Source organism: Callospermophilus lateralis, chromosome 3, assembly GCF_048772815.1.
Source record: "Callospermophilus lateralis isolate mCalLat2 chromosome 3, mCalLat2.hap1, whole genome shotgun sequence".
Lineage (NCBI taxonomy): Eukaryota > Metazoa > Chordata > Mammalia > Rodentia > Sciuridae > Callospermophilus > Callospermophilus lateralis.
Window position 1 is genome coordinate 174,396,220 of NC_135307.1, and position 13,524 is coordinate 174,409,743.

Consider the following 13,524-nt stretch of genomic DNA (forward strand, 5'->3'; position numbering starts at 1 on the left):
TCTGTGGAATGATGACCAGGGCCTGGTACACAGCAGGCGCCAATCAGAGTCTGCTGAACAAATCGACAAACAAAAGGACCGGGTGCTGGCAGCCGTGAGCTGTTGGCTGGTGGCTCGCGTTAGGCCGAGTACCTCAAAGTACTAAAGCTGCAGCTGGCCAGAGCACTTCACGCTGGGTCCTGGGCTCCCTCATCTGCGTCCAGCAAGCACCTGCAACCACCGCGGCGCTCACTACACAGAGGAGGAGACCAAGGCCCAGAGAGGCTGATCAACTTCCCCCAGGTCACTCAGCTACTGAGTAAAGCGTCAGAATTGGAACCCAGGGCTGGGTCCTTCTGAGCAGTACCCTGACACCTCCTGAACTGGGACCTAATCAGTGACACCACTGTCCCCAGCCCCAGGGCTGACACTTGCTGGTGGGGTCCCCAGAGAACAACCCCAAGCCTCTGTCACAGCTGAGGCACTGCTCTGGCTCCTCACAGCCACCTGGTGCCACCTTCCTGACGGCAGAGCCAGAGGGGCGACAGGAAGGCCTGGGGCCTGGCCAGGGTCCTTCCTCAGGCCTCTCCCCTCCGGCCACCCTGGGTACAGGGGCAGGGGGCCCAGCCCCCGAGCTCTGAGCCCTGGAGGAAGCAGTGGCCAGTCCCTGGGCCTGGCCAGCAAATGGAAAAGCCCTCCACGCTGGAGCCTGTCTCAAGACCTGGGGTCACTGGGCCGACCTCAGGCTGACCGCTCACCTCTGCCTCCTTCCTGAATAGGCAGAAACCATGCCCATGGAGCCTGCCAGGGGAGCTGGGTGCTAAGCCCGCGCACTGTGCATGGCCACAGCAGGGCTGCACGGGGCAGCAGCAGCAGCGGGGGCCGGTTGGGCTTTGGAAGCCCTCAGTTCCCACTAGGGTTCTCTCAGGGAAGCAGACCTGCAATCGCGCCCACTCTTCAGATGTAGAAACGAAGGCACAGAGAGGTTAGGCAAGCTGTTGGAGTCACACAGTAGGTGAACAGGATCCCAGCTCCAAGACAGGGAGGCCCAGGAGCCATGGAGGCACGGGACCCCTGGGGGCATGGACAAGGTGGGAGGTGAGAGGCGGGCAAAGCAGCCTCCCCTCCCGGGGCGCCCCCCTGCATCCTCCTCCCCTGAGTTCCTGCCTCACTCCTCACCAGAGCCTCCCTGTCCCTCCCCAGCCTCTGAGGGACCTGGCCCCTGGCCCCTGGCCACAGCGCACCTGCCTGCTCTGGGTGTGGACAGGTAGCCTGGGCGTGAGGCCGTCCCCCACCGAGAGCAGAGGAGGCCCGGCTCACCGAAGCTGGTACCAGGCTCCTCCGGCCTCCCTGACTACAGAGGCCCTCAAGGACTCCCGCGGGTCAAGCCGCCAGGAGCTCCTGTGGGGGCCTACGCAGCAGTGTGTCCCTGGGTCAGCACACTCTGCCACCCAGACTCCCGATGCCTGCTGCATCCTGGCACAGCCACCGTCTGAGCCTGTGTGACACCCGGAGGACCCCCAATCTAAGCCTGGCTGTCAAAGGCATAGGATTGGGGCGCAAGGACACAAGACCACTGCACAAGTCCAGTTCCTCTCTGCCTCTTACCAACTGTGTGGCTTTGGCGTATGACTTAACCTCTCTGAGCGGCAGGATCCTCATCCACAAGGTGAAGGCAGCCATGTCCGGACAAGCACAAGGAGTCCTGCTCACGAAGTGTTTAGCACAGGGCCTGCCGATTCACGGACGCTGTGACTGTCATTGTTTTTCCTTGGTGGCAGTACTGACTGCTTCAGCAGCACTCCGTGTACCTCCAAGGATCCCACACCAACCCTGAGCGGCTCGTGTCGGCTCCACCCCGACTTAGAGGCAGGAATGGAAGCTTCTGGAAACCGAGATGCGTCTGAGGTGGCCCAGCTGGGGCTGAGCCAGGACTTGAACCCGGGGCTCTGTGACCCCGGGGAGCAGGCATCTCCCATCCTGGTGGGGACCCGGGACCCTAAAGCCAGCTCCTGACTGGCCCCGGGACCTGTCCCTCCAGCTCTGCGCTCCCCACTGTGCCCTTGGGCTCCCCCCCCCAGACCCCCTGGGCCAGACCTGGAAGAGAGGCCCCTCCTTGGGGAGCCCCCAGCCCCCACGCTCCCCGCCATCCTCTCCACCTGTCCCCGGCTCCTTCTGCAACCCTTTGCTTCATGTCCCCGTCACAGACTTGTGTCCTAAGAGGCCACGCTTGTGTCCTGGGCTGAGCCCTTGGTCCCTCCTTCTCTGTGCGGCCCCCTCCAAGACAGGTGATGGCCCTGGGCCCATTCTACAGGACAGGAGCCTGGCTCAGAGGGGCTGGCTTGTCTCAAGGTCACTCCGATAGTGACAGCTCCGTTCCAGGCCCCGCCTGCCTGAGCTGGGGCTCCCCTCTGCAGGGCTGCTTCCGGGGGCGGCCACAGGTTCTAGAGTTATTGATTGGCTGGGAGTGAGAATTCTGATAGCAGTTCCCTTCCGTGAGGGCATGGCTGTCCGTGCCCTGGGGTAGACGCTCCCCTAGGATAGACTACAGTGCCCGAGGGGGTAGGTAGCTGAACCCACAGCTGTTGCCATCCCATTTCATACCTGAGGAGACTGAGGCTCAGGGAGGGGGAGTAACTGCCCAAGGTCACACAGCAGTAAGTGGCAGAGCCTGAACTCAGTCCCTCCCTGCTTTCACTCTCCCCACCCTCTGCTGACCTGCAGGGGCCTCAAAGTCATCATAAAACCCTTTGCCCCTCAGCCTGCTGCTGCCCGGCCTCCAGAGCTCCGGGGGTCTCCATGCCCTGTGGAGCTTCTCGCCTGACTCTGAGCTCACTGGCCCGAGTCCTCTCTCCCGGGGGCGCAGGCTTTCTTATCACCCCCAAGGGGCCTCAGAGGAGGCTGACAGCTGTCTGCCTTTGGGATCTTTGCAGTGGGAAGGGGGGTCTTCTGAGATACCCCAAGATGGAGCAGCAGCCCCTATTCTGTGACCTGCCCAGTAGACATGGCTTTGTGCCAGCTATCTTATGGGGTGCAGGTTTTATCACCCCTATATATGCAAGGGGTCAGAGGATCAGAGCACGCAAGCCATTTACCCAGAACCACACAGCTGGTGGCAGAGCTGGGTTCTAAATGCAGGTGTGTTGTTAGCCCTGTTGTCCTCTGGGCTGCCCTCTGGTTCCCCTGTCCAGTCGTCCAGGGTACCTGCTGCCTGGGCAGATTCCACTCCAGGTCCCTAGGAGAATAACAATCCCACTATTTAATCATTTCATCATATTCTCTCCTTCAGTTTTCCCCTCAACCCTGAAGGGGAGGGACAATCCTCAGATCCATGTTTCAGAAGAAGAAACAGTAGCTCCAAGTGGCTACCTGGCTGGGTGCCCAGCAGAGGCTGGGCCTTGGTTTGCTAACCTGCAGAATGGGGTTGTAGCAGCCTCTCAGGGTGGTTTCCCACTGTGCAAGACTGTAGCCAGGGGCTCTCAGCGGCACCCCCTCAGTGGATCCTGAGACAAGGCCAAGGCCGGCGGGTTCTTCTCTGCCCACCAGCACCCAGGCAGGGCCTGGCCTGCAGAAGGAGGCCCTCTCCTTAGCATCTCCCAGCCCGGGGATGCCAAGAAAACGATGAGTCATCCATCCAAGCAGAGGCCTCCTGGAGCCTGGGGCGGGTCCCCGCGGGCGGGAAGGTTCCAGGCTGGAAAGGGGGCCCATGCCCCTGGGGACGCTGGAGCTGGCCCCGCTGAGGCCCGAGTCACCAGGTCTGCTCCGTGCCGCCCACTGCCACACACCGCTGGCCTTGAGGACACCTCTTGGAGTCCACCCACCAGATCCCACCCCTGCGCTTCAGTCCCCGTCTGCCGTGGGCCTGCACCCCCGGCCCCCTCCCCTCCCCTCCCCTCTTCCACTCAGTTCCAGGGTCCACTGGGACCCTTGGACCTCCCTCACCCCCACGTCCCATGTCACCCAGCCACTCCACCTCTTGTCCTGCGGGGAGACCAGCCTGCATCTGCCCCATCCCCAGCCGTTTCCTGCCCCTGGTGTGTCTCCTCCGGGTCCCTGTCCTCTGCCTGCAGCACCCGAGCTCATCATGACACCCGCGGGGAGCTCCCTGCTCCCAGGGATGGGGACACACCAGCTCCTCTGGGTGCTTCTCCAGACACTGCTCTTCCACCGGGCCCGCTCCCCCAGGCCTCGGCAGCGGTCCTCAGGCCCCGGGACGATTTGCCCCGACACACCCCACTGGACTGTGGTGCAGATCACGCTTCTCCAGGAAAGTCAGCCGGGGTCCACCCTCCAAGTCCGCGCCCTTCCTGCAAAGCCTGTCCCCAGCCCTCGCCGCACCCCCCATGAGCCTGCTCTTGCTGAAAGATGCCCAGGACCCTCAGGGTCAGGTTCAAATGTCTTCCCTGAAGACTCCCCAGACACCCTCGGTGCCTAGGGCTCCTGAGAACTGGACCCCTGCTCTAAGGCACCCGCTGCACCCCCTTCCCAGGGGGAGCTGTTTAGGGGCAGGGGAAATTCCGGGCCCTTGGGATGCAACAGGGAACAAAACAGATCCATGTGCTTGGGTGGCACTCAGGGCCTTGGGAAAGACGGATCCTAAACACAGAGCTATTGAAAGAAATATCCTGTCAAGAGCTGATAAGGGTGACAGAGAAAAAAATAAGTAGAAAAGAAGGCAGGACAGGATCTAAGGGACTCAAGGTGGCCCTGACTGGTGACCAGGGAGGCCTCTCTGAGGAGGTAATATTTGAACAAAGACTTCAAGAAGGAAAGGAGGCCAGACATGCAGAGATCCTGACACAGAGTGATACAGGCTGGTGAAAGAGCCAGTGCAAGGGCCCTGGGGCAGGACTGTGTTTGGTGTACTTACAGAACAGCAAAAGGTCAGTATGGGTGAGGCCAAATGAATGGAGAACAGAAGGGAGGGCAATCCATAGGCCACCGGGAAAACTTTGACTCTTGCCTGGGGTGAGATGGGGCCTCAGAGGATTCTGAGCAGAGGAGGGGGAGAATAGAATTTGCTTTTTGCAAAGTCTCCTCTGGCTGCTGAGTGAAGAAGGGATTCTGGGCCAGGGTAGACAGGGAGCCCAGTGGGAGGCTGATGCCACTGCAGGTGGCGCAGGGCTGGAGTGGGCAGTGGTGGGCCCCAGGTGTATTCAGAAGGTGGAACCAACAAGATTTGCAAATGGGCTGAATGGGGAGGGAGAGGAGGCAAGAGGAAGAGTCCAGAATGACTCCTGGGCTCGGGATGGGGGAGGCTGAGCGGCTGGGCTGGGGGCAGGGGCGGGGCAATGAGGGACGGAGTGAGCGAGTGGGTCAATGGTGTGGGCTGTGCCGCCACCTCTGGCTCCCACCTAGCTCTGCAGCTCGTGGCTTCTGGGGAGGGTCCCCCTGCCTCAGTTTCCCCACCTGCAGCAGAGGTGCTCTGTGGCCCAGGGCAGCCGGGAGGACGAAGGCTGCAGGGGTGGAAGAAGATGGGCCCAGCCCCCCACCCCGCCACTGCCCAGGCCAGGCCCGGCCTGCAGCTGCCGTTGACATGGGCGGGGAGGGGCGGGGGAAGGGGCGGCCAGGCCGGGCACAGGCGGGTGGAGGGCCGCCGGGCCCCAGGAGGACACTCAGGAGCCTGCAGTGGGTGGACGGCCAGGGTACCCTGCTGCCAGCGGTCCTCTGGGGGCCACCGCTCCACATGTGGGGACTTAGAGGGCGCCAACAGAACCCTGGCACCCAAGCCCCGCCACTTGCTCACTGTGGGCCGTGGGGAGGGTCCTGGCCTCTCTGGTACCAGGTCCTCATCTTCTGGGTAGAATCCAGGGGAGGGGAAGGCCTGGGAAAACTGGGAGACGCGCTGACACCCCCGGGGGGGGCTCCTGGAGAAGAGGGCGTTTCGTGTGCCCACAGCGAATCACTTGGACCCCACCAGGGCAGGGGCTCGTCCCACCCAGCAGGTGTCTGCCAGGCCTGGGTAAACCCTCGGAGGAAAGCCATCCACTCAACTCGGTGCACGGTGTCCTGGGTGCCTGGTGGCGCTGGAAGACCCAGAAATCCCCAGGGAACCGCCACCGCCACTGCCTGCTACACACCCGGAACGTGGCTGGGTGTTTGTCCCCACGGTCCCCCTTAAGGCCCACCACACCGTTCATCACATCCCCATTTTCCAGAGAAGGAAACTGAGGTACAGCAAGATCCCAAGGCAGCTGACAGTCCCCAAATCTTGCCACCTTTGGAGGCCCCTGCATGTGTTAAAACACTGACTTTCACACCAGTTCTATGAGAAAAATCTGATTATCAGTTCCGTTTTACTGAGGAGAAAAATTAAGACCAAATTGAGAACAGGACACAGCTGGGATTTGAACCCAGAGCCCTGTGGGTCGAAAGCCCCAGCCCTTCATCTCCCCTCTATGTCAAAGAGGGATCTTGTTCTAACAAGTCACCAACCTCGCAGGCTGTCACCCAGCTTCTCTCTGCTCCTTCTCCCGCTTTGGGGCTCGGGGGGCCAGGCCTGGCTTTGCCACAGATTAGCAGGGTGACCTTGAATGTCATCCCCAAATGACAGCAGAGTCTTTACAGTTTGCCGAGAAATGGACCTTTGGAGCCCCTTTTCCAGATGAGGAAACTGAGACTCGGAGTCTCCGGAGTCTCCGCTGGCTACCTGCCCGGGGTTGCAAGGAAGTGGCTGAGCTGGATCCTGTGAATCCTGTCCTTTCAAGTTCAGAGCCTCCTCTCCCAGAATGACCTGTCCTCCCCCGCCCCCAGGGTATGTGGCTTTGGGCTTTGTTGTATGACCACAGCAAAGGTCACAAGCTGGGGGTGGGGTGGGGACAGGATCCAGCAGAGGCAGTGGCTGCTGTCAAGGGCTGTGGCACCCCCTCTTGCCACTCCCTCCCTCACACCAGGCTTTGGCTGCTGAGGGCCTGGGGAGGGCCAGGGCAGCGGCTTGGGCTGACCTGCCATGACTGACGGACGCCCCATGAACACCGCACTGCCAGCCACACACGGTGGGTCAATCAGAGCTTTCACGTGTGTGCACCCACAGTCACGCCTGTGGCCTGCCACGCCCACAGCCCAGGTGCTCCCACATCTGCCGACCCAGACACTCCCAGCCACACTAGTCCCCCTGGCTGGTCCCCTCCACCACACACCCTGCCCCAGGCACATGTCCCTGCCAGCGTTCCCAGCCTGCAGGACGACAGCGCGGGCTCAAGCGTTCCTGTGCACCCTCACACACACGCACACACCCCTGTGCTATCCCATGGGCACACGTGCCCGTGCACAGCCCTCAATCAATAGCACCACAGTGGAGAAGTCCAGGTTTGCCGAGGACCTCGCCCTCTGCTCCTGAATAGTCCCAGCCCCAGGATCCGGGCCCCGAGCCCTCCTAATAGCATTTTCAGGGTCCCCAAGGGAGCTCCTGGCTTTCTAGACAGTTGGGACAGAAAGGCAGACTATAGAGGCCACAAAGGAGGGGACTGTCACCATGGGTTTTAGCCAAGGGAGAACAGGCCATACATGGCTCTCACCCTGTCCCCAGCCCTAGCACAGCAACCAGGAGCCAGAGGGAGCCAGAAGGAAAGGCTGACCCCGGAGCATGGCCTTGACTCCAAAATGCGGCCTCCGCAGACCCTCCAGGACCACATCACCCACAGAACGCAGGCTAAGGACAGAACGGCTGCTCGTGCACTCACGGAAAGCCACGTGGGCCTCTGCCAGACATCTTTTCCACAAAGTTCCCTGGAGCTGAGGATAACGTCCCCCTCCTTACCCTATCCCATCCTAGGGAGCCCCAGGAAGGCCCCCAGACATCCTATACGACGCCTGTGATTACGGACATCTTGACCGGAGGGATGGCTTCCAAACTGATTCAGACTAAAGGGTAAAGGACTGAAAGTTTGTCACGAAGGATGTACACTTTCAAATTAGACCAGGTGGCAAGACACCTCCAGGTCAGAGGGGAGATGCACACGAGGAGGTTCCCAGGCTCAGAGATGGCCCTGTCTGTGGCACGGCCCAGGGGGTACCCTATCCTCCCCAAGCCTCAGCTTACTCAACGGACAGATGGCAGTCGTCACAGTGCTGACTGCTGGGCGGCTGTAGGATTTTCACAGCTGGTGCACAGCAGCTCCTCAGCACAGTGACAGGCACCACAGTAGGTGACTCAGAAATGGTGGCTGTGGTGATGATTTGAGGAAAACCAGGAAACACTAAGGTATTCAACCGAAGGTCACAGTGTACATTACACAGTGCTAAGTCAGAGGCCCTTTCCCGCCCAGACCAGCGGCCGCAGGTGCCAAAGGTTTACACGAAAGCTCTGGGGAGAAGGACTTAAGGCTGTGAAAACGCTTTCCACTAAATGAACGCTGTCTGCAAACTGGGAAAAGACCACCATTAGTCAATTTGGCCAGTGGAACACCTGGGGTCCAGCCTGCAAAAGCCTGGGGTGGAGAGCAGAGCTGTCCAATCCAGAGGTTCCCCTTGAAGAATGGGGCTCTCATGGTGGGACTCCTGGCACGTGACAGGCCCCCACAGCGGGACAGAGACCTCCGTTCCAGTCTCTCCCCCCAGGCCTCAGCTTTCCCATCTGGAAGATGGTACCGTTGGGCTCAGAACATCTCTCCAAAGAACCTTGGGGGTTCTGGTCCTAGGAATTGACAGCTGGCCCAGGGTCCCAGTCCACTCGGAGAGTCCAGGGGAAAAGGAAAGCACTGGTTCACTTTGTGGTTGACATTCAAACAGAACTGGAGGGTCTTTCCTCCAAGGGCTTCGCTTCAGCGCTTGGCAGCCCATGGTGGCCCAAACAGCCAAACGCAAGAAATAATAAATCCTAAACAGGCTTTGCCCAGCCAGGAGGCCCGGCTGGCTCTTGTCATAAAAAGATCTTATCCCCAAGAGCGCCCCGTGAGGACTCCGCCCTCCCCTCCTCAGTCTTCGCCTCCACCTTCCACTTCCTGTGACAACCTGCAAACTGAAGACCAACTTGCCCCCCCCCCCACACCCGGGCTTCTCCTGCCCCTGTCCAGCCCCGCCCCACCCCCACGCGGGCCCCAGCTGCAGGAGGCCCTGCGGACTGTAATTCCCTTCGCCCTCCTCTCCACCCAGGGCCCGTCCGGACAGATTAAGCCTTTGTCACACACACCCAGAAAAGCTCAGGGCCAGATGGGACAGGACAAGTGGTGTCAGATCATCGACCCGCAGCCGGCCGGCCGGGACAAGGGAAGGGCCTCGGCCACTGCACCACCGCATATGGCTCTGGGGGAGGAAAGGGGGCCCAGGGTGGGGGCAGCCAGAGAGCAACAAGGAAGGGAGATGACACACCAGGGCCACCCTTGGGACCCAGGCCAGGAGGGGGCAGCTGGATGCCCCAACTCCCACACCCCCTCTTCCCTGACATTTTTCTGCCAGCCTGCCCTCTCTCCGGGGCTTCTTTATCACATCTTCAGCTATGACCGCCTCCCCCACCACCGGCTGGGAGCCCGAGGAGGACTGGGCACCAAGCCACACCCACCCCAGTGGTCAGTGCCCACCACCAGGCCTGTAGGTAACAAGAAAATGCCTTCCACAAAGGTTTATGGCCCAATGACCTTCACAAAAATCCACCCAGGACAACACTACAGGATCTCCCCCATCTGACACCAGAGGCGATGCCAACTTTAAGTGTGTGTGTGTGTGTGTGCACGTGCACACACACGCATAGGCCAGCGAAGGTAGGGAATGTCCTTTGCACCTTTCAGAGAAGGTCCCATTCAGTCCCTCCCAGGAAGAGGCCATGACTGCCCCAGAATTCCCAGCAGGATTTGTTCCTCTCGGATCAGTGAAAAGGAAAATGGAAATATAAAAAGAATAACCGAGCCCCAGGAAGGTACTTGGAGATGGGGGTGGCAGGACTCTGGGCATCTCTCGGGGCTGGCTCCGGCTGGCTGGGCAAGTAGCAGGTAACTAACAGGCCCTCTGGGGACAGCAGGCCAGGCAGGCTGGCGTGGGGAGCTCGAGGGGCAGGCTGTCACAGGAGGGCAGGTCTGTTGTGTTTGTCCCTCCCAGCAGCCTGGGCTGGGAGGCCTGGGTCCCCTTCCTCTGCCTCCCAGGCAGGTGGTCCCTTGAGGAGGGCTTATTATTGGACTGAAAGCCAACAGAGGCTTGCCAGGCCCCGGCTGCCAGAGGCAGGCTGGGCGGCTTGGCATGGGCCTCAAGAAGGATCTGAAGCTCCTGGCTGGGCTGGTGGGACCTGGAGCCCAGGCTTAGCACCCAGTTTTCAGCATGTGGCCTGGGTAGGTGGAGGGAGGTAGCGCTCTGCCTTGACAGCTGCGGGATAAGGGGACGGACAGATTGCAACACCATACCTACTCCCTAGGGACAGGTTAAGCGGCTAGTGAGCCAGCTGCCAGGTGGGGGGTCCCCACCCTACTCCAGGAGTGGATCCACCCGGGCTCCTGCCCCAGACTGAGAGGAGGTTGGGTCAAGACTCAGCTCCTCCAGGAGGGACAAACACGATGAGGGGTGGGTGGGGCACTGGCCTGGGAAGCCCTGAAGGCAGAGGGCACTGACCTAGGATGGGGGCATAGACCCAGCCAACCACCTGGTGGGTCACTGACCTGAAATAAGCCACCTTCAGGCAGGGTGCACTGTCCTAAGATAGGAGAACGGAGGAGGGTGCCAGACTGTCAGGGTGGGGAGGGCTGACCCAGGCTGGGAGAGGCAATGACCCACCTCCCCAAATGAGCCAGTGGGCACTGATTTGGGCTGGGGGAGGGGTCCTTGACTCTATCGGAGGAGGGGACAATGACCCAGACTCCCTGGGTATGGGGGAAGAGACTCGCGCCCGTGGGACACGGCCCCAGCCTCCCGCTCCGGGAACGCGGCCGGGGCGCGCCCCTGGGCCCTGCCCCCTGTTCCCCGTCCGGCCGGAGGCGGCAGCGGCGCAGATGGGCTGCTGGCGGCCGCAGCGGCAGCGGCGCGGTTATCAGCGCTCCTCGCAGATGGGCCGCCCGCCCTCCGCGCTCGCGGCTCCCCACTCCCCGCGGCCTGCAGCCCCGTCCCCAGGGCGCGGGGGGAGGCGCCTCCGGATCTGCTCCCCGGCTCCCGCCTCCCTCCCTCGCGGCCCCCTCACCCCGCGGGCCGGGCCGGGCGGCCGCCGGAGGGGGAGGGGGAGGGGACAAGTGCACTTTTCGTAACGACCGAATCAATTGTGTGTGAAGAGCCCGCTCCGGCCGGGGACAGGGCTGAGCGCGGGGCGGGCGGGCCGGACGGGGGAGGAGCGCGGAGGGGGTAGCGGGGGAGCGAGGGAGGGAGGGAGGCCGGCGCGGGGCGGCCCCGCTCTCGCGCTCCGGCCGGGCGAGGCCGGGGCGGGAGGGGGCAGGGAGGGAGGCGAGCCCCGCCGGGCCGGGCCGGCCCGGGGGCGCGACGCACTACCGGAGGGTCTCGGCGACGGAAAGTTCAAAGCTCAGCAGCGCCCGGGGAGCGGCCGGGCCCCCCCAGCCCCCACCCTCTGCAGAACAATGAGGTCCCGGCGGGGGAGCCGCGGGGCCCGCGCCGCACGCCCTCTCCAGGGCGCCCCGGGCCGGAGGGGACGCCCCCGCCCGGCCGCCTGCCTCCTCCCTTTCGGCGGCTGCGGTTCCCCGCCCCCTCCCCCACGCCACCCCGCCCGGACCGGGCCGGCCCCGGGGACGGGGGAGGGGAGGGGATGGATAGGTCAGGCCGCCCCCGTCCCAGGGAGGGGGAGCGAGGGGCCCGGGCGGCTGAGGGGCGCCCCACCCACCCGCCGGAGGCTGCTCCTGCGCCAGGCTGCGGCTCGGGCCGCCCCTCCCCGGGCCAGCGCCGGGTGGGGTCGGGGCGACAGTGCCCCGGCTGGCCCCCTCCCCTGGCGCTGGGAGGCCCAGCGGACTCCCCGTCCCGTGGCTGCCCCGGCCTCCCCACCCCCGCGGCACCACCCTCCACACACACACACACCGCCCAGCCGGCCCGGGGGCGGGAGCGCGAGGCGCCCGGGACAGGCAGCCCCGGGGCGGGCGGGGGGGGGAGGCTCGGGCTTCGGAGCAGCCGCCTGCTGGCGGGGGGAGGGGACGGGAGGACGGAACACGCTGGGGTGAGCAGCCCGGGACAGCCCGCCCGGCACGGCCACGGCCGGGGCAGCGGCCGCGGAGGGGGGCAGGGTCGCCCCAAACCCGGAGCGCGGGCCAGGGAGGGCTGGTGAGCAGGGGCGCGTGCGCCTCGGGTGGGCCAGACACACGGACAACCTCGGGAATATGCGTTCGGACACACATCCACACCCCCACCCCGCCCCCGCCCTCCCAGAGCCCCGCGGCGGGACCGGCCCGCGGCCGCCGCGCGCGCACTCACCGAGCCCGTCTTGACCGGCACATACACCACTTGGCCCATCTTGGGTTCCCGGCCGCTGCCCAGGCGGAAGCCCTTGGAGCGCACCCAGAACTGGAACTTGCCTTTCTCGCCCGCCGCGGGGCCGCTGCCCGCGCCGGTCCCGCCGCCGCCCTGCAGGACCTCGGCGATCCGCTGGTATTTGCTGCGTGTCACCGTCTTGGTTTTGGCCGAGTCGCCGTAGGTGCGCAGGCACCAGTCCCGGAACTGGCGGCCCAGCTCCGAGTCTCCGGGGCTGCGCTCGCGCTCCCAGCCCCCGCGCAGCAGCAGCGTCGGCTTCGGCATCCTCCCGCCGCGCCCGGCGCCCTCGGGGGCGGGCCGGCCACCGGGCCGCCCGGTGCTGGGACTGGGCTGGGCTGGGCCGGGCCGGGCTAGGGCGCGCCGCGGCCGGGGCTGTCCCGCGGTGTGGCTCCGGCGCGGCTGCTTGATGGGCACGGGCGGCGGCCGGACGCGCGGGGCTGCGGCGCGCTCTGTCCTGCTCGGGCGGCGGCGGCGGCGGCGTTGGCGGCGGCGGCTCCGGCTCGCCTCCTGCTCCGCCTCCTCCTCCCCCCGGCCGGGATGCAGGAGCGATGGAGGCAGCTCCGGGCCCGGAGGTGCAGAGGGGGCGGGCCGCCCCGCGGGCGGCCGGGGGAGGCGGGAGGCGGGGAGCGGCCCCGGGCGCGGGGAGCGAGACCGAGTCTGGGCGCGGGCGGCAGCGGTGGCTGTCAGCTTGCGCCGCTCATCCTGCTCCTGCTCAGGCTCCCGCTGCCGCTGCTCTTCCTCCTCCTCCTCCTCCTCCCGCGCCCGCCTCCACCACGCCGCGGGATCCCACCTGTTAGAGCGGCGCAGCCTTCGCCGCCGCCCGCCCCCCCTCCCGCCCGCGCGCCGGGCCCAGGCCCCGCCCGGCCCGGCCCCTGGGGGCGCGGGGGCCGCAGCACCCGCAGCCGCCGGGAGGGCAGCAGCCGCAGGCGCGCAGTGCCCAGCCCAGGGACCGCGTTCCATCTGGCCAGCCGGACCCGGAGCCTCGCAGGCCGCGCTCCGCCCGGACCCAGCGGTCCCGTGGGTAGTAGGGCACCGACCTTGGCCCAGCCACCAGCGTCCGGGCCTCCCGGGGTAGCCCTGCCGGATTTAGCCCAGCCGGGGCAGTATAGGACAAACTCCCCTCCTTCCCTCTCTCCCGCCCTCCCGCAACTGGCCTGACCT

At 64.6% G+C, this 13,524-nt stretch overlaps 1 protein-coding gene across 2 annotated transcripts in view; it reads right to left on the bottom strand.

Moving 5' to 3' along the window:
- The window catches only part of Nol4l (nucleolar protein 4 like), a 113,965-nt gene extending 101,338 nt beyond the window's left edge, over positions 1-12,627 (bottom strand). For both annotated transcript variants that reach the window (XM_076851689.1, XM_076851688.1), the window contains exon 1: positions 12,307-12,627. In XM_076851689.1, coding sequence (XP_076707804.1) covers positions 12,307-12,627 — 321 coding nt within the window. The remainder of the gene's footprint in view (positions 1-12,306) is intronic.
- Positions 12,628-13,524: the final 897 nt, after the last annotated feature.